This window comes from Lithobates pipiens, unplaced genomic scaffold (genome assembly GCF_037356315.1).
Source record: "Lithobates pipiens isolate NorthernLeopardFrog02 unplaced genomic scaffold, aLitPip1_a1.2 Scaffold_18, whole genome shotgun sequence".
Taxonomy (NCBI): domain Eukaryota; kingdom Metazoa; phylum Chordata; class Amphibia; order Anura; family Ranidae; genus Lithobates; species Lithobates pipiens.
This window is the reverse complement of record NW_027507758.1, coordinates 391,330,734-391,354,001: the sequence shown is the minus strand read 5'-3', so window position 1 is coordinate 391,354,001 and position 23,268 is coordinate 391,330,734. Positions and strand designations below refer to the sequence as shown.

Below are 23,268 nucleotides of genomic sequence, written 5' to 3'. Positions count from 1 at the left end.
ACCATGAAGTGCATAAGGGAATACAGAATGCCAGGACTAATGTAGTGAATAAATCTTCAAGAGACTGATATATTTGCTATTACTGTATTGATATCAACAATACACTATATGTTATGTTTATGTTTATGTACAGAAGCAGCTATTAAAATAACTGAAATGAAGTTTAAGCAATGAACTCACAAAGTGCTCCACCTACTACTTCAGAGCAGAGCCCCCAGGCACGAGAGGTACAGTGATACTTTTGAGGTGTGAACTTGGGCTAATGTCTGAGTGGAGGTATTCCCTTACTCATCCTGCCCAGTCTCTCTCTTCCTTCTGCTAAGTATACCTGCAGGACCTCCTTAAAACCTATATAGATTGAGACTTCAACACAGTATGACAAGTAAGTTCAAATATTCTTTTGGGGAAATTTCTGTGACTAATATGCTTTACTAGAAAGTGATAGCTTTTCTTATTTGATATTATTGCATAGTAAGTTTAGTATCTAAATAGTCTTGCAGCAGTACCTAACTTTTATTTTAGCTACATATATGCAGGTTACTGTATTAGATCACTTTGTACATCATACATAATATACCATAATGTTCTCCTTATATAATTAATTTTGGTAGTCCTACCGCTTTAATTTACATGTATTTTAAAATGTTTATTTGTGGTAAAATTTGTATTTTTTCTTAACATTCTTTAAGAATTTTAAAAATGTTCTTACATTTTTTTTCTAGAACTTGCCAATCAGATAATGATCAATTACATTATATTCTAAGGTTTATGATCAGTAATGCTTACAATTGTATTTAGAAATAGTACATTGTTTCTGAGAATATTATAACCACCATTTTCTCTGTTACTCACTTTGTTACAGAAAAAAAAGGTATTGTATGATACTATGTGCAATAGAATTTGTATTCTTTGTTTACTTTTGTAAAATTTCTTAATAAACACTACTAGAAAAGAAATACTACATTGTATAACTGACCAATATTCTCCTTTCTCAGTGAGCTATGCGCCATTAAATACATTTCTGAAAATAAAATATTGAGTTTGTTAAACCGCCCAAAAAAATAGATTACTTTGTCATATACAGTGATTAGTTAAAATATCTGCTTTCATCAGGAACATTCACATAATAGTCTCTTCTTTTCAAGCATACATACAGAATTTCACAGCAGTGTGTTAGGGTGAAGTCCAATATTTACAATGGCATTTGGAAAGAACAGACATCTATAATGCCCCTTTGTGTATGCCCTACGTGCTAATAGTTAACTATAAATTAGGTTAATTTAAACAAATTGGCTTTTAAGTTCCAAAATGACCTTTCCAAAACAAAGTTTGATGTCTTGTACACAGTGTTCTAGCATTATAAAGCTGCTTTACTTTGAAGGCTAATCATTTTATGTTTGATCAACTAGAAAAATAAAACTACATTTGGCTATTTATGATTGCAATTAATAATGTTTTACTAGGATGTTATTGATGTTCAATTCATGTCTCTAAAAGCTCTGTGTATAAGGTAATTTACCAAAATATGCAAGTGTTTTTCCTCTGCTAGGATATGTTTATTCCAGTGCTGTTATAACCCACTAGGATAGACAAATACTGTATGTAGCTGGTTTTATGAATATATGTGTTCTGGGGTTTTCATACCTTTAACAAGGTAAGAGGATGCTTAACATAAGCATTTCATTTGGTTTAGGGACTTACACATTATAATGAAGGTTAAGGAGCATAAGCTATGCATATATTGTATATCACTTATGGTGCCAATCGCCCTGTTAAGTTTACAAAAGTAAAAAAGAAAGGAAGGATGAAATGTGCATGTGGTACTTTTCATGGGGGTAGTAGACAGGTAGTTTATATTCCATAGGAAATATTTTTCATCACAATACTACATTTACAGGTATTAAATATGGGGTATAACAAAGGAGCCTCAAATGGTAAAACTGCAGATTTAACAGTGCGGCCACTTCCTTTTGCACAATTCATGGCAAGAGATGTGGGTGGCCATCAAGGAGCAGTGTTGTGTCATTGCCACTGCCAGTAACATCTTCATGAGGCTGTGGACCTTCAGGCCCAGCAGCTCATGGCAGACTTCCAATGCAGTAGGCAGATGGTGACAGTGGCTGGATGACATGGGTAGACAACAGAGAGACCTACAGGTGTATTGTGCGTCAACAAAGCTACCTGTAGTCCCAAAATGGGAGAGAATAGGTGAGCATTGTTAACCAAAGAAAGAGGAAATCTTTTTGCCCAAAACACTCACTTGTTCATATTTATAAGGTTTGCAGAGGTACATTTAAATAGATTATGCTTTTAATATTGACAGGGGCATAAACTGGCATTTAATTATTTTAAGATTTACAAATATTTAAGGATATTGCCCCATAATATTGACTTTTTCAGTTATAGCTCAGAAAGAATCTTTGATTAAAACGTGTAATGTACAGATTTTTCAAAATCTGGAGCACACAGAATCTTGAGCAGCTGTGCATGGCAATCCATCAGTTTCTATCTTCAGCTTGTTCAGTTAAACTTTGTCAATGAAAGATCTAATTGATTGCTATGTACAATAGCATGCTATGCTATCCATGTTCTGTATGCTCCAGTTTTGATAAATTCCTCTCCTTATTGGTCAGTGAAGCCGCCTATCGCACTATGCACTAAAACATGGATCTTCAAACTATGGCCCTCCAGTTGTTCAGGAGCTACGATTCCCATCATGTCTAGTCATGTCTGTGAATGTCAGAGTTTTACAACGCCTCATGGGATGTGTAGTTTTACAACAGCTGGAGGGCTGTAGTTTGAGGATCCCTGCACTAAAAGGAAGGCTTGTAGGCACGAAGGGGTGGAGCCACTTTTTTTATAACTAAATAAAAAATTTGCATGAAAACCTCAGCAGTTTATATCTTAGAATCTATATATAATTTATTAACCTTTTCTGTGCAGGTGTTTAATGTTTAAAAAAAGGGAAAATAACATGAAATTTTTTTTTTTTTTTTAATCTTTTTTTTTATTGAATTTTCAGTGTCATACAAAATCGCCCACGCAGGGGCCAAACATTTCCCACACAGGGGTAAACTTCCAAATGCGGCAACAGGCCACAACAAAGCACATTACAAAACATATACCCTGCCTCTGATGCGGCAACCGACCGCAACAGGGCAAATGAACACAAACATAAACTTGCCTATCTATACCCCACTGAGGGGAGAGGATATTGTAGGATAATTCGTGCTAAGTATTAAAATGACCGGATAAAGTGTCATAAGAGCAGGTGGGTCAGCCTATAACCATACTACATCCATACCGAACTATGGGTTATTTACTACATCTGTTGCCGTTGTGTTATCATCCAGCCAGCAGTTCCACACCTTCTCAAATTTCTTTGGGCAACCCCTGTTCAAGTAGGTGGCCCTATAGAGGGGTAAGCTAGCGTTCACCAGGTTTTTCCAGAATTTAATAGAGGGGGGAGACGATTGTTTCCAGGTCATGGTGATGGCCTTGCGTGCATAGTAGAGCAACAGGGATATGAGTGTTTTCCTAGCCCTGAGGATCGACATTTGTTCCACCAGCCCCAGCAGGCAATATTTAGGATCGCAAGGAATATTAACCTCAGTGGTCTTAACTATCACCAGGAGAACCTCTTTCCAAAAGCATACAATCGCTGGGCAAGCCCAGAAAATGTGAATGAAGTCTCCCGGCTGATAGGAGCAGCGCCAGCACTCCGGGGAGTGCGTCGGCGACATCTTGTGCAGTCTGTGGGGCGTGTAGTGGACTCTGTGTACAATTTTGTATTGGACCAATTTGTCCCTGGCTGAAACCAAAGGGGAGAACGGAAAATCCCAAATCTCCCTCCAGTCATCGTCATCCAACTCCGGTATGTCCACCACCCATTTCCTGCGGAGGGAGGACAGCTCGGGGACGGCAGCAACCAGTAGGGATCTGTAAATCTGAGACATGGGTTTCTCCAGGTCTTTTACCCGAAGGATGGACTCAAGCTCAGAGTACTCCAGTACGACCGGTTGTCCCAAAAATTGACAGCGATAAGCATGCGCGACTTGAAGATAACGGAAGTGGGCCCATGTAGGCACATTAAATTTGTCACGCAGGATATGAAAGGGAGCAAGTTCCCCGTTGAGAACGACATGTTCGAGCGTCAGTATCTTACACTTGGCCCAGGCCTGAGGGTCCGGGATGGTATTAAACTGCGGAAGGCCAGGATTCAGCCACAGGGGGGTGTGAGGAGACCAGGAGTTCGGCAGGGACGCCCTCAGTGCCTCTCCCGCCCTCCACGCCCTTAAAGTGGTGCGCATAGAAGGGGTGAGGCAGTGAGGCGTTTTTGGGCCCCTGAAAACCAACCCCCTTAAGACCTCCAGAGACCCCACTATAGCTGCCTCCAAGACCGTCGCAGCATTGGTCAGGTCCGGCTGCAGCCACCAGTGGACGGTAACAAGCTGGGTAGCTAGGAAATATTTGTGACAGTCGGGAAGAGCTAACCCTCCACTGCCCACAGGCCTGGTGAGCGTGGTGTATTTGAATCTGGGGGACTTGGGTCCCCAGATGAAGGAGAGAAAAAGTTGTTTCAGAGAGTTAAAGAAGGCTTTAGTCAGCCATTGTGGGGAGTTCCTAAATATGTATGTAAGTTTGGGAAGGACCTTCATTTTAAGAAGGTTTATGCGGCCAATAAGAGAGAGGGGGAGATTGCCCCAAGCCTTTAATTTGGGCTTGATTTCTATCAGAACAGGTTCAAGATTGAGCCGGACAAAGTCCTTGGTCTCTCTTGAAATGACAATACCCAAATAGGTAAACCTATCCACCCATTGAAGCGTGGTGGAGGATGGTGAGGTCCTGGCCCCCTCGTCCACCGGAAAGAGCTGAGATTTATGCCAATTCACCCTCAACCCAGTGAAGGCAGAGAAGGCATCCATGATTCCAAGTGCGCCCCGCAGAGAGTCACCGGGATCATTTAAAAAAAGCAGAAGATCATCCGCATAGAGGGCCACTCTCTCCTCCAGCCAGCCCACCCGAAGACCACGGACCTCGACCGAACTCCGAAGAGCCTCAGCAATAGATTCCATGGCTAGGGCGAACAAGGCCGGGGAGAGAGGGCACCCCTGCCTGGTGCCCCGCTGCAGGGGGAACGAGGGTGACAGGGAACCATTCAGTTTAATGCATGCCGTAGGACCGGTGTAAAGTGTACGTATCCAGGCAATAAACCGCAATGGAAAACCCATTCTTCTAAGGACCTCCCACAGATACACCCATTCCACTGTATCAAATGCTTTCTCCATATCAAGGGTGGCAATAGTCCTAGTACCTTGATTATCATGGGGGGCATGAATGTTAGAAAACAATCTGCGGATATTGATGTCAGTGGACCTACCTGGTATAAAGCCTGTTTGATCGGAGTCAATCAGAGATTTGATTACTGTATTGAGTCTAGTGGCCAAAATCTTAGTCAATATTTTTAAATCACAGTTCAGGAGTGCTATCGGCCTGTAAGAGGCACATTGCTTAGGATCCTTATTAGGTTTCGGAATGAGAACAATATGAGCTTCTCTCATAGAAGCCGGTAGGGAGCCCTGTTGAAGACAGGCTCGATACATCTGAGCCAGCCTGGGGGCAAGCAGCTCCGCGTGGGCTCTGTAATACTCTATAGGTAGTCCATCCGGCCCCGGGGTCTTCCCCGCTGGGAAAGACCTGATGGCTGTCAGGACCTCTTCTGGTGTGATCTCCGAGACAAGGAGTAATAACATGAAATTTTAATTGCTTTAGTCCTAAAGTGCATGTCTGGCCAAACATATTTTTTTAGCTTTGGATTTAATGGCACAGTATAAGAATTCCTGTTGAATTGTAATTGCTATCCAGGCTCTGTTAGAAATATTTCCCCTCCTCTGCTGTCCTGGTTACAACGTTTTTACCAGCAAGGAGTGAATGTAAATCGCTAACAACAACACTGACTGTGACAACTTGGGTGTTGCTTAACTTAATGGTAGTGCAAAACAGTGAGTTTTCTCCACTCCAGAAATGACTATTTGGGGCTTTTCTGCCCACTTTTATTTACAATGGCAAAGAAAAGTTCAACAAAAGACATCAGTTGCACATGCAGGGCTTTCCACCATCAAAATGAACAAAACAGTATTTAGCCTCCTGCTCAAACCTAGTACCTTGGTCCTCCTGACTGTCTAACACAATGTCCGTACCTCTGTCAGCTTGTCTCCTTTGCTGCAGCTCCCTGCTGCTCATTGCTGGCGCAAGAATTAGACAGCTTAAGCAGCCACCTGAGGGCACCAGGAGGGGAAGGTGGTCAAATTCAATTCCCAGGAGCTGAACCCAGTATCTGAACCTCACAGCCCTGTGCCAAAACAAGTTCCGACACTGGGCTCCAGTGACTTGCCTGGCAGAAGCATGCTGGTGTGGGCACCAGTGACACCTGCCTGGTGGGTTGTATGGGTGACTCGGGTCCCACATGGCAGCCAGCATGTCTGCCCCCCCCCCGCTGTTGTCTCACACTAGCATGGCACAGTAAGCTCATGTTCTAAAGCCCCTTCTCCTTGTCGGCTCTTCTGTTCTCATATACAAAATACACAGACAGGAGGAGGGGGAGGAGAATGGACACAGCTTTCCACATCCCACACTGATCAGAGGTCTATACTGATTATAGTATACATGAGACTTGCAGGGGAGGGGACCCAGGGAAGGGGGACAAGTTTGCAAAGATTTGGGGTGGAGGGATAAGAATATACAGTATGTGCTAGGGGTCCCTTTGGAAGGGTAGAGGACTTGTGCAGAGGGGGGGGGGGGGTCAGATTGCATATTCTCCTTCTCTCCCCTCCCAAAGCACTCCCTAACACAAATAGTATCCTCTTATCTCCCCTACCCAATCACTGTACTCTTTATTGCAAGCTTGCCCCATCTTCAAAGAGATGCTGGTTGCTACAGAGGGGACAATCACGGTGTCTGGGATTATGGGAACCTCATTAGAGATTCAGAGAAATTACCCCAGGTGCCTACACTAGTGTCCCTCCTGCCAGGTTAGTGGAGCCGAGTGCCAGAACTTTTTTTGGCATGGGGCTCCAGGGCCTTTTCACACCATGAGTCACACAGGAATGCACTGCACATTCCTGTGTGATTCACATGTCTTCTAGGCACTGAGCAATGTCAGCCTTTTCATTTGAATGGGCTGAAATTGTGCTGGACTACACCAAGAGTTGTGCATGCACTACTTTACAAAACGCACAGCAACTGGATCACATTGTACGACTGATCATACAATCTGGTGCAGGCAAACACACTGCATTTGTGACCTGCAATTGGGGAGTCATTAAGTTAACACCCACAGCAGATCACAACTGCAGTGCATTTTGAATGTGGTGTGGATGCGTGTTACCCCCACAGTGTTTTATTGTGAACCAGCCCTTACTCTGGATGCATGGTATTTTGTTCATATCTCAAGAAGATTCTACCAAAACTGGAACAATTGGAAAGTATGGATTTGTACTTGAATGTGAGAGGATTTTTTTAATTGGGGGGGGGGGGGGGTTGTACCGGGAAGGGGGACTTGGGGGAAGAGGATTTGTGTTGGGGAGGATGGAGGGGGAGGGAATTTGACTCAGAATGGAGGGGGTGCTGGAAGGGAGGACTGGGTGGAGAGAATCTCTACTAGAAGTGAGGAGAAGATTTTGTTGCTTGTACCCAAAGTAGGGCCCAGAAACAATAGTGTGCATTTTGCCATCAAGGGCTCTCTGATTTTGAGATTACTGGAATTAGCTGCCACATGATCAGGGGTTCATTCTCTTAGTTCCTGAATTATCACTTCATAACTGGGAGCTGTTGGTGACAGTGTGGTCATAGTGAGAGGGGCTTGTGATTGAGCCTGCTTTCAACACAAAACAGTAATGTCTGTTTTTGGCAGAATAAGACCCACTTCTTGCTGCTATATAAACTGTATATGTACAGTCCATAAGAAGGGGTTAAAGTTCTGACTGAACATACAGTTTAGGCATTGCAAACAAGATTCTACATTGTTCACTACGTGCTGATTGGAGAGCAGTGAGCTATTGGAATTTTAAACAAATCAGAGAAAACGAGCATATGGTGTTCATAGGATGGTATAGTAAACATGTAATATCTAGAACGTAAAGTGTTACTAAATCCACAACAGTAAAATCAGTCTGTATATGCAGTAAAGCATGCTTATTTTACTCACTGTGGAACCTAAGGGGTTAATCCTCTGCATTGTGTAAAAAGGCTGTTTGATCCCATCTTCTCTGATCTGCCCCTCCTTTCACTGTCCCTTGATAATTTCCAGATAACACAGAGTCTATGGAGTCAGGCTGCACATGCTCAGTTTGGTGTGTATTGCTAGAAAGGATTTTTTGAAATTGCTAGAATGGAGTCTTGCTGTTTCATAGGACAGTCAGAAAACTCCTCTTACAAGCTTTAACCAATCCTTGGCTGGACACTGATAGAAGTCACAAAACCTCTCTAAACGCTAATGAGAAAACATATTTAGCAGTTTAAATTGACCAAAATAATTACATTTGCATGTTCTGTGTACTGTGGGAGACCAGATATAGTGAATGCAGGATCCTGGGTTTAGTAACACTTTAAAGGGGTTGTAAAGGTAATAAATTTTTCACTTTAATGCATTCTATGCATTAAGGTAAAAAAAAATCAGACAGTGCCGCCCCCCCCCCCCGTTTTACTTACCTGACCCCCGCACTCGCCCCCGACATCTTCTTCACCGCTCAGCCTGGTCATTGATTGGTTACAGTGGATGGATTGAAAGCAGCGCAGCCATTGGCTCTCGCTGCTGTCAATCACATCCAATGACGCTGCGTGTCTGGGGGCAGGGCCGAGTGATACAGTGAGCGGCTATGGTCACTGGCTGTATCACAGGAGCGCGCCCGCAAGCACTTCTCACCTTGCGAGGGAGCTCGCATGAACGTGAGAAGTCCTTCGGGGGGGGGGGGGTAGCTGAGACAGCTGCTGAGGGACCCCAGAAGACCTGGTTCGGGGCCACTCTGTGCAAAATGAGCTGCACAGTGGAGGTAAAACAAGCCTCTCCCGCAGCAATGCTGGGACCAACGGGCTTAGTTATTTACACACAGAGTGTGTATGGGGATTACTAGGATTCCATTCAAGCATGTAAGAAATTCTGGGCTTTCTTACCATTTTCAAACCATGTGCATAGGCATCAGTGCAAGCATGCTCCTAATCTGTACATCCATTAGCACACACAGTGTGGCTTGGTCACACCCCTTACTCCCTCTTGACGGGATTTTACTGACAGCAGCAGGGGAGAGAAGACCTGCAGAGGACTCAGGTGTGTGTTTGGGGCAGGAAAAGTTATTGGGGTGTTTTTTTACATTAAAGTGGAAGTAAACCCATCGATTTAAACAGTTAAAATGGCATGCCGGGAATGCTAACTGCACATTGGCTGTGCTCTCAGCCAAACTATCAAACCATCCAATGGCTGGTATCACATGTGCAGCACCATAGCAGTTGAAGATTAAACAGAGGCAAAGATGGCAGCTTCCTTGGCTGAAAACGATAGGGGTGTTTACTTCCACTTTAATACAGAAGATGAAAACACCTAGACTTTAGACCTAGACCTATACAGTATATACATTTACATTTATTTTAAAATATCCAAATGAAAATTGTCCACATACCATAGATTGTAAGCTCCATGAGCAAGGCCCTCCTATTCCTTTTGTATCAAACTGTGTTGTAATTGTACTGTCCCTCCGTTATATTGTAAAGTGCTGTGCAAACTGTTGGCATTATATAAATCCGGTATAATAATTATAATTTCCTTTTAATGAGTGTATTTCTTAGCATATTATCTGAAAAAAAAAGTTATCGTTAATGTAATAAAATGCGGTTCATGGATTACTAATTGATACGTTTTTATTAATGCTAACAGCATGATTTATTCTGTGCATTTGTCTTTTTAGATTTATGTAATTTGGAAAAGAGAAGATGAAATTCCCCGAACTCATTATTTTTTTCACATTACTAAGTATTATAAAATGCCAAGAATCCGCTGTCTCTGGTAAGCCTAGATAAAACCAAAAATTAATTTGTAACACACTGATCTTGTTATTAAATGATAACTCATAATAGTTTCAGAACTAAAAGCTAAATTCAAATAAACTGGAATGGCAAATATGCATATAACAGTAATTATACACCGAATGCAGTGATGAATTATAATTGGTTGATCTAGGACAGTGATGGCCAACCTTGGCACCCCTGATGTTTTGGAACTACATTGATGCTCATGCATTCTGCAGTGTAGTTGAGCATCATGGGAAATGTAGTTCCAAAACATCAGAGGTGCCAAGTTCGCCATCACTGATCTAGGAGATTACCTGCAAATCATGAAATGAAAGGGAAAGATTTGTTCATCCTTACTAGTAATATGGTAAGCGGTTCTTTACAGCTGACTGTGGTTATTGTATTGCAGCTAATGTAGTTAACCCATTGCAGGCTTTACTAAATGAGGTAGTAATAGTAAAATCAATGAATGCACTTTATAAAGAACTTGATCATTTCCTCCCTGTTAAATTATCAAACATGCCCAGTTTTCCACATCATGTCTACTTAGTGCCCAGTAGGCTCCATCATAAAATGTTTCAAATGCTACCCACCAAAATGTGTTAATTCTGAATGGAAAGCATTAGGTTGGCTCAATCAGTTTACGTGGGTCAGCCTCCTGTCTTTGTTATTATCAAGAAAAGCTAAGGAAGTCTTACTTACCATGCTATATTCTACATACTTTACATTAAATGGAGTAAGTAATGCAAAAACAAGATAACCTGATAATGAATGTGAAGGTGGTAGGTGGTGCTGGGAATGCAACACACAGTTCTTGCTTATTGAAACCATGAAGCCTTGAGAATTTAATGAATGGTTTATTATTTTGGGATTTAGCCTTAACTGAATTATATATTTTGGATGGATTTACCATTCAATAGTTGATTTATACTAGCTATTCTGATGCCGCGTACACATGACCGGACTTTTCGAGGGACTAGGTCCGACAGACTTTCGACGGAGTTCTTTCAGAGTTCTGACGGACTTTCCGAATGAATGGACTTGGCCACACACAATCACACCAAAGTCCGACGGATTTGAACGTGATGACGTACGACCGGACTAGAATAAGGAAGTTCATAGCCAGTAGCCAATAGCTGCCCTCGCGTTGGTTTTTGTCCGTCGCATACACGAGCGGATTTCTCGGTAGGAACTGGGTCCGGGGTCTAGCTATTGGTTCCAAGTTTACTTACTACTTACACAGAGCAAGAAAACTTAGTGTGCCTTGTGCATCTAAAACATATGACCTTTTTTAGTATTGCACTATGTGGTAGATTTACTAAAATTGGAGAGTGTAAAATCTGGTGGCTATGCATGGAAGCCAATCAGCTTCTAACTTCAGCTTGTTAAATTAACCACTTTGCACCCACGTTATATAGGTGAAAAACAACTACAGTGCAGGCTTAAAATGCCAGGTGGGTGTACATTGTATGTACTTTGTTCTCGCGCCACCCGCACGCTCTGTGATCGCAAAGCCCTTGGGACTCGGCTGATCAATGTGCAGGGTAAAGGACCAATCAGGACCAATCACAGCGGTCAGACAATGGACCACGTGATCAGCTGTCAGACAATGACAACTGATCATGGAAGTAAACAGAAGAAGGTTTCAGCTTTTTTCTTCTTCACACTGTCGGCAAGAAGAAAAGAAGAAAACAGGCTTTTGTTAGAGGAACATCGGCCCCCTTAGTGATCACCAGTGCTGCCAATCAGAGCCCTCTAGTGCCACCTATCAGTGTCCATCAGTACTGCTAATCAGTGCATATCATTGACACCTATCAGTGCCCACCAGTGCCACCTATAAGCAGGGCCGGATTAAGACCATCATGGGCCTGGTGCTAAGGATTATGGTGGGGCTTTTTATAAAAAAGTAAAAATAAAATAAAAAAATAATTAAAAATGCAAACACTTTTTTGTTATAGCAAATTAAATTAGAGAGAGGGAGGATGAGAGGGGATGAGAGAGGGGTGCGGGGTAATGGAGGGAGGATGAGAGAGAGAGGATGTGCATGAGCATGTGTGGAAGAGACAGCAATACAGCCCAGCCAAGGCATGTGACCGAAGGCACAGAACATGGAAGGAAGACCGGGTGAAGATGGAAGCATCCGGGACCCACCGGATTGATCACAGTGCAGCACTGGAGGGCTCAGTCTGACAGGTAAGTGTAATGTGCTAATATGCTGTGCATACTAGTACATTATGGCATAACCTACCTCAGGGCCTCTAAAAAGTAGTAATGTTAGCAAAATGTGCTATCGCTTTAATTTCATGGGGTGGCCTACTGACCTGGTGGCCCTTGAGCAGTTCCCAAGTGCATAGTTGCAAACATTTCAAAAATATTTTCAGGGACACTTTTTTTTACCAGTGGTATATGGGAAGGACAAATGTAAAGGTTTGTGGAAGGATATTTAGGGACTGCATAGTGGTTAAGTGGGCCATACATGAATTGAAATTAAGCCAATTAAGCAGAGACCAGCCATAGTCGATCTATGTATGGGCTAGCTGGTTGTACACAAGTCAATCTATTAATCGACCTGAGTACAACCAGCTTGTCAAGTTTTTCCCAAAACAATCAGTGCTGCCAGCTATAGTTAGCAACACTGATCATCGTATTCTGTGGGTTGGGAAGGCTCTCCACTGGCAGAACCCAATAACACTTCGGGAGTGATTCCCCCATCTACAGGTCAGCAGGTGTGTGGGGATAGGCTGGGGAGAGAGGTCTGTCAACAGGGGGGTGTGAGGTGGTCATGGAGGGATATCAATCAGCAGGTGGGGGGGAGTAATTGGGAGTGATATCTTTTGGAGTAGGGTCTGACATCTGCAGGTTGGGAAATGGTCACCTGTGATATAAGTTGAAGGGAGGTGGCTAACATGAGAAATGACTGGGGAGTGACCTGGTTGGAGGTGAGTGTGAAATGGATGATGTGTTTCAAGTTTCTTTCCCATTTGCGGTAATGCTTACTGCCCTCTTAAAAGTGATCTGTGGTGTATTGCTTTTCAATGAGTGGTATAGCAGCAGCTGACAAGCGTTCATGAGATGCTACTGCCGCCTCCTTGTTTTTTTTTTACATTGCTGAATGGTAGTTTTACACTGTTGGACTATGCTGCCACAGTGAGCGAGTTTGGCTTGCAGTTGCAGAGTGGCCCCATGAAAATCAATAGGCGAATTTGACAGGCGGTGCTGCCTATCAAACAAACTCTGCAGGCTCCAAGCTGTCCAATGAATTCAGTGCCTCGGACAAGAAGTGAGGAGAGGTACTGTGAGCTCATCCTCTCAGTCTGCTGCAAACAGTGTGCCAGCTTCTATTTAAACTGGCCGCTCTGTATGTACTGTAGCTTCTGAAAGGCTGCACAAGGAGCCCCTTATCTCTGTAACCATAGGAGCCCCAAATTTTGACCAATAGGGGAGTAGATCAACCCCCCCAAATTTGGGCTCTATGTGACCCTTGGTCGCTGAGCCACATCCCTTGAAGTCCATCGCTTTTTTTTTTCTAAATGGGCCTATCTTAACCACTACAATACAGGGCACTTTCGCCCCCTTCCTTCCCAGCCCAGTTTTCAGCTTTTATCACTCTCGCACTTTCAATGACAATTGCGAGGTCATGCTACACTGTACCCAAATGAAATTTTTATCATTTTGTTCGCACAAATAGAGCTTTATTTTGGTGGTATTTATTCACAACTCCGTTTTTTATTTTTTGTGATATAAGCGCAAAAAGAGCGGAAATTTGGAAAAAAAACAATATTTTCTTTTTAAAAGAAATCCAATAAAATCAAATTTTGTCATAAATTTAAGCCAAAATGTGTTCTGCTACATGTTTTTGGTAAAAAAAATTCCGTTAAGTGTATAATAATTGGTTTGTGTGATCACGGACATATGTACGCAAATGATCATGTACATATGTGTGCAGATAATCATTGGAACATGTGATTTTAGTGGGACATATGTGGGGGATATATGTTTTTTTTATTTGGGGACATGTCTTTTTATTATTTTGGGACATTTGTGTTTTGGGGACATGTGTGGTGACGTGTATTGTTTATACTAGATTGGTGATCAGTTAGTAAAAAGCTGTAAAAACAGCTCATACTCACTGATCACCAGCCGGCTGCAGCGATCTGCTCTCCTCTCCTCAGCGACGACTTCCGTGTGAGGAGAGGAGAGCCGATTGCCTAGCAACCGGCTGTTTGTTTACATCACATTACGGCCGTGATTGGACACGGCCGTAATGTGATCAGAAGGGCCAATCACAGAGCCCTCCTGCCGATCCGAGATGCACCGTGTCCGGGTGACACGAGCACATCGGGATCGCGCCGCTGCGCGGGAACGTGCTTGCGCTATCCCCCTCCTTCTAAAGGACGTTCCTGAATGTTCTCTCAGAAGTAGAGAGCTCCCACCCGGCCGTATATGTACATTGGCCGGATGGGAAGTGGTTAAGGTAAGGGGCCTGGAGCTCCAATAGCCCCTATGTTAATCTGGCCCTGCCTATAAGTGCCCATCAGTCCTGCCTATCAGTGCCACCTTTCCATGCCACCTATTGGTTCCACCTATCACTGCAGTCTCATCAGTGCCTCCTGATCAGTACCCACCAGTACCGCCTCATCAGTGCCCAACAGTGCCGCCTCATCAGTGCCCATTAGTGCAGCCTATCAGTGCCCATCAGTGCCACCTCATCAGTGCCCATGAGCGAAGGAGATAATTTCTATGACAAAATATGAAAAACGTTTTTTTCTTTTCAAACATTTTCGGTCTTTTTTTTCCCTTTGTTTAGCAAAAAATAAAAACCCAGTGGTGATTAAATATCACCAAAAGAAAGCTCTATTTGTGTAAAAAAAATTATACTAATTTTACTTGGGTACAGTGTTGGATGACCATGCAATTGTCATTCACAGTGTGAGAGCTCTGAAAGCTGAAAATTGGCCTGGAAAGGGGGTATAAGTGCCCAGTAAGCAAGTGGCTAATCTTCGACAAAAATCCTTGAAGCTGATTCTAAGCTGCAGCAGATTTTGCACTCTTCAGTTTTAGTAAATCAACCCCTAAGACTAGCTAGCTGACTGGTATAGTTGGAAGCATGTGTTATGGAAGTTTCTACATATTAAACTGATGTATGATCATGGTACATGTTGTCTTATTATACTTATATGTTTTGATACATATACGATAGTAAATGCACATACGCATTAATCTCTTGTAGAACAAGCCTGTCAAAAATATTCAGTGTCAGTGTAAATGTTTATTATTGCATTTTTTTTTAAGCTTTGCTTTTAATTTTTTATAGTGTATGACCTCTTTGAAGAACTTAGGCTTTCCACAGTTACAGAAATAACAACAGTGAATGGGTCTAATCCAACGTTATCTGCTGTCCGCATAAATACACCAGTTTCCCTAAAGAAAGATGGGTATGATAAATTAGATGTTTTTGCAAGTGACCACAAAGTATTTATATCATAAGCATCTGTGTTTTTCTGATGTGTGCAAAATGTACTCATCTGTTTTGTGATGATAATAAAATTTAAGAACAGAAAAATTGGGCATAAATTGGTTGATTTACTAAGGAAAAATAGGCTGTTCACTTTGCAATGGAATTTTTCTCTAGCTTAGTAAATGAGGTGAAACTATGCTGACTCCCATCATCCAATCATATGCAAGCAGTTTTTTTTTTCCTTGGTGGTTGAGTATTTTTTTTTTCTCACTCAAGATGGGTATTCAGTGTAACTGGGAATTTTTACCACATTCACTAAATTAAGGTACCATTCCCTTAAATACTGAATAGATTATTTGCCTTTAGTAAATCAACCCTGTTGGCTCTTCATGCAAGTGTCAAATATCATGGTGATCATTATTTTTTGCAGTGAGAGTCAATAAGAGCTGAAAATAACAATTGTTACAGAAAAACTTTAAATGACAATTTAAAGGGGTTGTAAAGACTTTAGAAAAGTTCCCGCACTACTTTGGTCTGACTTTGATATGACTTCAATGCCACTGAGTGTAAAAAGTCACATCAAAGTTGTATCAATGTTAGATTCTAAAGTTGCACTGAAAGTCACACAATTTTTTTTTTTACTTTTTATTTACAGGGATAGTAAAATAACAATAACAAGTATACATCATATATACACAAAAACTGAAAATAAAAACCTAATTCTGCTTTATCACCTCTTGTATCAAAAATCCAAAAAGTGGCTTCAACTCACTAGATTAACTAGAGCAAAGTTTATTGTATCAAATATATGAAAAACACACATTAAAATGGTACCACATCACACAGGAATCACTCATACTAATAAAAAGCAAAAAATAACCACCTCAATTATCATGTGTATCTATGACCAAGGAATTCATTTTCACTTGGTAATGCCAGTGTAAGGGGACAGCAGTATCTAATGGTCCTCAAAAGATTAATGTCCAAAGGAATGCTCTAGAACAGTGGTTCTCAACCTTTCTAATGCCGTGACCCCTTTGATAAAAAAATTTCCCAAGTTGTGGGGACCCCTAACAGTAAAATAATTTTCATAGCATGGTTTTCCAGCACCCAAGTAATTTGCACCCCTAACCCACGGACATTTAGTGCTCCCCAAGTCCCTTCCACTCATACATTATTAAAACCTCTTATGGTACATTTTAGGATGTACCACTCTTTCTCTTTGTTCTCCTTCCTTTCCCTTTTATCTATCTATCCAAATTTCTTATTTTTTCCCCCATCCCCCTCTCTAGCCATCTTTCTTGTTCTTTCTCTGATTCTTTTTCTCCCTTTTTCTTTGTTCCTCCCCCTCTTTTCCTCTCCCTTCCATGTATTCTCAATTTTTATTCCTTGGTGGGGAGTAGGGGCTATGGGATGAGTGGCAGTGCTGGTGGGGGAATGGAATGAGTGGCAGTGCTGGCGGGGAGTTGGGATGAGTGGCAGTGCTGGCAGGGAGTTCTGGTCAGACAGCTTAGGTGCTCTTGATCAAGGTCATCTGCTGATCTGAGAACTGTCGTGGGGACTTTTAATGGCAACTCGAATCACAGGTAGTGTTACTCACTTTGTCTCTGGCTTCCCTGTGTCTCCAGCTCTGTGGTGTCTCGCAGCAGTGACACCAATGCAGAAATCAGGAGATATTCCTCACCAGTCAGCTGACCTCTAGTCTCTGCCCCCTCCACCCATGCTGTGAACTGAATGGGTGGCTACAAAGAATCTGAGTGGGTGGCCGCTGGCTCTAGGAATAGCCTAGCTGGGTGGTCACAGGCTCCAGAGACAGCCCCGCTGGGCAGCCGTGAATAGGCTTGGAGAGTGGCACGGGCTTCAGAAACAGCCCAGGTTTTGGTGACCCCTGGCAAATCGTCATTTGACCCCTAGGTTGAGAACCACTGCTCTAGAAGAAAAAAAACTTCTTGGTCATAAATACACAGTGAAGCAAAGTTTTAGATTTTTGGTACAAGAGGTGGTAGAGCGGAATTAGGTTTTTAGTTCAGTTATTGTGCCATAATTTGTTAGCTCCCATCTCTTCTATATAAATCTATTTACAAAAGGAATATATTGCAGCATTATGAAGGGTAGTATCTTGAGGGTCAGTGCTCTCTAGTGTGTGATATACATGATATATAACTATATCTCAAAATATAACTTTATTATCTTGTAGAGCTTTTCCTCCAAATGGTTTGCCTGCCGATTATTCTATTATCGCCACTTTTAAAATTGTAAAGGCTGTGCCTCAGAGCATCTGGAACGTATGGAAGATCATTGATGGAAGTAAAAAACAAGAAATTGGACTCAGTTTTAACAACAATTCACAGACTGTAAACCTGTTCTACTCTACACCAGACAAGACTCTTCTTTTCCAGAAACATAGCAATCATGAACAGCTTTTTGATGGAAAATGGCACAAGTTAGCTGTAAGTGTAACAAATGGTAATGCCAAAATGGGTCTGGACTGTACTGATGTCAGCGATGCCTCTGTAATAGAAGAGAAACTTCCTCGAAAAAATAGGATCACTTCATTGGTAAGTACTTCAATGTGGTCAGTAAAATATATTTTGTCAATCCTTTCTCTTACTCTAAAGACACAGTGTCCCTATTGTGGAGAATGCCAATTTCCCAGAAAGAAAGTTGGGGATAGCTCATCTCAAGGTATTCTCCTATCTAAACCCTCTTTTAATTAAAAGAGTTATTTTCTTCATTGCAATTGCTTTCTTACATGTTTGACGAAAATTATTATCTTGAGAACCTCCTCTCCTTTGTTATTGTCATACTTTTATAATGCATATATGGGCTGTTTAGCATGACATTTAGAAGCACTAGGGATGATTTACTAAAGGCAAATAGACTGTTCATTTTGCAAGGGGATTTTCACCAAAATTTATGAATTAAGTGATGCTCTGAGCGACCAAAAATGCTGTTTTTTTATTTTCTTTGCATGTGATTATGTATTTTTGGTCATAGTCAGGAAATGTGTTTTGCAAAGTGATACTTCTTTCGCAAAGTGATATAAAACGACTGAAGCATACTACAATGAATTGTAAGTCTCCCTTTGGCTTCAAGTCCTTACTTGAAGCCAAATCAAATCAATTCCCCCCCTCCCCTTTGCCTACATTCATGAACCAAAAGCATGAACTATTAATGTTTTCTACACGTCTCTCAATGACTTTACTACCTTGTTGCTACTTTCATAGGAAGCCTCACATATATTTGTTCTGCATTAGCAGTCTTTGTATGTTTTGCTCTTTACTGCTCTCACCCTATGATGTGCTTCTTTATGTCCAAAATGCAATAACATCAGTTCATCTTCACACAGTTATTACTTTTTATACTACCTGCCCCTACATTTTAGATTGTAGGCTCTCAAGAGCAGGGCTCTACCAACCCTTTTGTATTGAATTGTACTATAACTGTAATGTCCTTCATTTGTATTGTAACCACACAATGTTCTGTATAGATGAGAGGACTAGGGGCCACCTGGCACATGCCACATTTCAGCAGTGCTCTGTGGATCATAGTTTGAGAAACACTATCTATATTAAAATCTTCAGACCACAATGTCTTCAGTAGAGGATAAGTACAATGAAAATATCACATTCAACATAAACTATGAGTTTGTGGAATGCAACACAACCATGTATATCTTTCCTTTATCCATCAAGCTTATTGTAGCACTTCAAAGTATGAAATCTCTTCATGGACATTAATTTATTTTATATTTTTTCCATTGGAGGTTGACATCCAGAAGCTTGAAATACACTGTGATCCAGGAAAGGCATTGTTGGAGCAATGCTGTGAGCTTAATGAGCAAGTAAGTGTGCAGCCCTGTTTACTTGATCTGCCATATGGTCACTGACACCTGAAAACATCATACTCTACTCTGAATATAGCCACCTGGTCCATTTCTGTATTAAAGAATCAACACTGGGATGGATATAGCTTTAGTTAAAAAGGCAAGCAATCAATTCCAGTGCTATGAGGTCTTCCATGGTGAAAAGCAGCAAGGACAGCGGTAATTCCAAAACTGGGCGGGTACAGCCCTCCTCAGATGGGGCGATCCGATTGATACTACAAAAACAAACAAAATGGAAGGAGCATGCACCTAGTGTATTACCGAAAACCATTTATTCAATAACAAAATGTATAAAAATTAGTACTCACACAGTGGCAACTATCAATGAGCCGTAGAACCACACGGTGCTGAAAAGTGCAGACACACGTATGCCTTTTTACATCAAGGGGTATAACGGCATATGTGTGTCTGCACTGCTCAGCATTGTGTGGTTCTATGGCTCCATGATAGTTGCCATTTTGTGAGTACCCATGTTTATACATTTTATTATTGAAAAAATGTTTTTTTTTTATGTACTAGGTGTGTGTTCCTTCCATTTTGCTTGTTTTTATAGCTTTGTCTTTACTAGGGAGAAAATTTCACTACATACATTCATAGAGCTAATTTAATTTGCTTTCGGGTATACAGTGAGAATGCTGATGGCTTCTTTTTTTTCTAAATATCAGTACTGCATAGCTACAGGTTACAGGTTAAGAGAAGTACCATTTTAAAATAGTTGACAGTGATCACAAAAAAAAAAAACATACTTTAAACCATTTTCCTGCTATTCTAACTTTTCTCGAAACTGACAGCGGTCCTATGCCTTACATATCTCTTACGGATCCATCACAGGGCTTACGGTATAATAGAAATTATAATATCTATGTAAACGAAGGTGCCAATCATGGAACCTCATCAGCAGCTGGAAGAATACTTCCATTGCTCTGAGAAAAAAACAAAAAGGCTTTGTTATTGAAAATCTGGCTTTGCTGTATGTTTAGCGGAGGATTACAATTCCTAGGTACCCCCTTCCAAAGACATCCTAGACATCCATATTAGATCTCTTTAGGAGAGAATCTGTGTTTGACAAGAGAATAAATGTATCGGTTATACTAGGTGTTCTTATCAGATTTATTTTCCATTTTTTCGAATGCCAAAATATACATTCAATTCTATGTAACATAATGAAAACATATGTCTGAGAAATTGTTGCTTTCTTCCCATTTGTCGTCATTGCTCACAGCTTGCTTTAGTCACTTAAATATTTCTTCTTGCTATTTCTGATAGTCAAGGTTAACACATGCAGGTAGTTCATAATGGTAATACTCATCTGCCAATGAGATAAAGGACGAAAAAGAGAAACACTGTATACAGCAGTAGATTCCTATATGTAGCTATAAAACACAAAGACGTTTTCAAAACTCTTGTAAAGTCTGCTGCTTATTCTCTCATGACCTCCAACCAAAACAGCTTTGCTATTCCTGGTTTGTACAAACCTTTATTTTGTCTCTGGTTACAGGGCTCAGTTACTCTTGATGACTTTAGCACTTGGATAATGAATTTACATTGAATGAACAGATTACTGTGCTAGACAACAGAATGAACAAAAAACCTCAGTTTGAATATTTCTTATTATCGTCAGATCTTTCTAGTGGCCATAATGCTGTATTTTACTACTGTCCATACTAAAACAATATTCATTCAGGGGAGAATATAGCCTAAAGAACATTTAATTTAGCCCAATTTGCACAGAACAAATGTACATGCTGATTTACTGGACAAATGCATTTTTTTTTTATAAATAGACCTGTAGGTGAATGCTGAGGATAATAACTATTATCCACTACTAATATTTCTGTACTTCCAAAGCCTATTGTGAACTGGCCCAATACCAAACATACTCTTTCATTATTTTGCTACTTTTAGGTTATAATTCTCAGTTGCATTTTATTCAATATTGTTATGATTTTTTTCTTCATAGTGTGGGGGTGCTGCTGAACTAAGCATCGGTGCTAACTCTCAAGGGTGTAAATGCTCACATGGAATTTTAGGTGTTCAGGGATCTGCAGGAACAAAGGTAATACAAAAAAATTGGTTACTGCTAATGAAAACTGATTTAATTTTTTTAAAATGGCAATTTTTTATTCATGTTTTCTCAATGTGTAGGGGGAAAAAGGCCATTCAGGTGAACGTGGAGTATCTGGTCGTCCAGGAAATTTGGTAATAAAATGATAAATGTATCTAACACATTTACTTTTATTTTAGTAAGGTTGGTAATGGAACTATATTTAAAATCATAAAATTATTAAATATCTAAAGAAGTTATTACATATGTGTTTGATTAGGGGGTTCGTGGCAATCCTGGCGCTTATGGAAGAATTGGTGACACAGGCTTCAAGGTATGCTGTTTATTATATTTTGGAATTATTTTTCTGTTTTTAATCTAAAAAGTTAATTATGATTCTATCATTTTGGTGTAAAATAACTGATCTTTTAGAAGTGAATTTCATTTACCATGTTATTTAGGGAGAGCCAGGCATAAAGGGGGAAAAGGGAGGAAGAGGTATACCTGGTGAAAGAGTAAGTATTTTTTATTTTTCTATCATATTTTCTTAAATACAGCTAAATTGGACCTGTCTCGTAGCAATGAGCCTGATATGCATATTCTATGTTGGTAGTCATTCTCATTAACATGTGTGGACATATTTTATTACAGACAATGGAATTTCTATTAAATAGGTGGATATATAAAAAGTTATACAACTAAAAGTCTAGGTCTCTGTAATGTGGTTTTAGTTAGTTATCTGGCCGTGGATTGACATGCACATTTTTTTCTTCTTGTACATGCTAATGGTGTTATTTTTTACAACACACTGCATCTACTCTGGCAATTTCCAAGATGACAGCTGTCAGCACAGAGGGGGAGGTGGCTGTCCTGGACCTTTCCAGCAGCCGGGGATGACTAAACCATGCCACCCTACTCTCTTATCATCGATCTTTCCCCCTGCCTTCCGAGATAGCTGACAGTGTCCACTGACATGGAGGAGAACATACTCAACCCTGGGCATGTTTCTCCCCCAGCCTCAGCTTCTCACACATGGATGAGCAGGGACTGAACACACTGCTACAGGGCATGGTTAGTAACCTCACCACAATGACTGGAGCTCCCATTTAGTTCAGACTGCACATAAATTATGCAGACTGGGACATCGGGGCACAGGATGGGCTGCAGACAGGGACAGGGCAAGGGATCTTGTTTTCACCCCCTCTCTCTTTCTCAAATTCCCCTCTCTCTAACCCCCTCTCTCTTTCTCACATCCCTCTCTCTATCCTCTCTCTCTCCCTCCACCTCTTTCTCTCTCCCTCCTCCCCCTCCCTCTTTCTCTCCCTCTCTCTCTTTCTCTCCCCCCTCACCCTCCTCTCTCTCATCCCCGTCTCTCTATCACCACCCCTCTGTCTCTTTATCTCTCTCACACCCCTTCTCTCCCCCCTCTCACTCCCTCCCTTTCTCTCTCCCTCATCCTTTTCTCTCACTCATCCCTCTCTTTCCCTCCCCCTCTCTCTCCTTCTCTCCCCCTCTCTCCACCCCTCCCTCTTTCCACCCCTCCCTCCCCTCTCTCCCACCTCTCCCCCTCCCCCTTTCTCTATCCCTCCCCCACTCTCTCTCCCACCCTTCCCCTCAATTCCCCCACTCTCACTCACCCCCTTTCTCTCCCCCTTTAACCTCCCTCTCTCTCCCTCCCTCCTGTCTCTCTTTGCCTCCCCATCTCTCTCTCCACCCTTGCTCCAACCCTCTCCCTCTCTCTCTCTCCTTCCTATCTCTCCCCCTTCCTCTCTATCTCTCTCCTCTCTCTCCCTCCCCTCTCACTCTCTCTCTCTGCTC

General features: G+C 41.5%; 1 protein-coding gene across 1 annotated transcript in view; it reads left to right on the top strand.

The window, feature by feature from the left end:
- The first annotated feature begins 234 nt into the window (after positions 1 to 234).
- Positions 235 to 23,268, top strand: part of LOC143988343 (uncharacterized) — a 57,917-nt gene continuing 34,883 nt past the window's right edge. Inside the window, exons 1-9 of the mRNA XM_077487823.1 lie at positions 235 to 382; positions 9,960 to 10,057; positions 15,377 to 15,497; positions 17,718 to 18,078; positions 19,287 to 19,364; positions 21,367 to 21,462; positions 21,552 to 21,605; positions 21,731 to 21,784; positions 21,912 to 21,965. Coding sequence (XP_077343949.1) covers positions 9,985 to 10,057; positions 15,377 to 15,497; positions 17,718 to 18,078; positions 19,287 to 19,364; positions 21,367 to 21,462; positions 21,552 to 21,605; positions 21,731 to 21,784; positions 21,912 to 21,965 — 891 coding nt within the window. The 5' untranslated portion in view covers positions 235 to 382; positions 9,960 to 9,984. The remainder of the gene's footprint in view (positions 383 to 9,959; positions 10,058 to 15,376; positions 15,498 to 17,717; positions 18,079 to 19,286; positions 19,365 to 21,366; positions 21,463 to 21,551; positions 21,606 to 21,730; positions 21,785 to 21,911; positions 21,966 to 23,268) is intronic.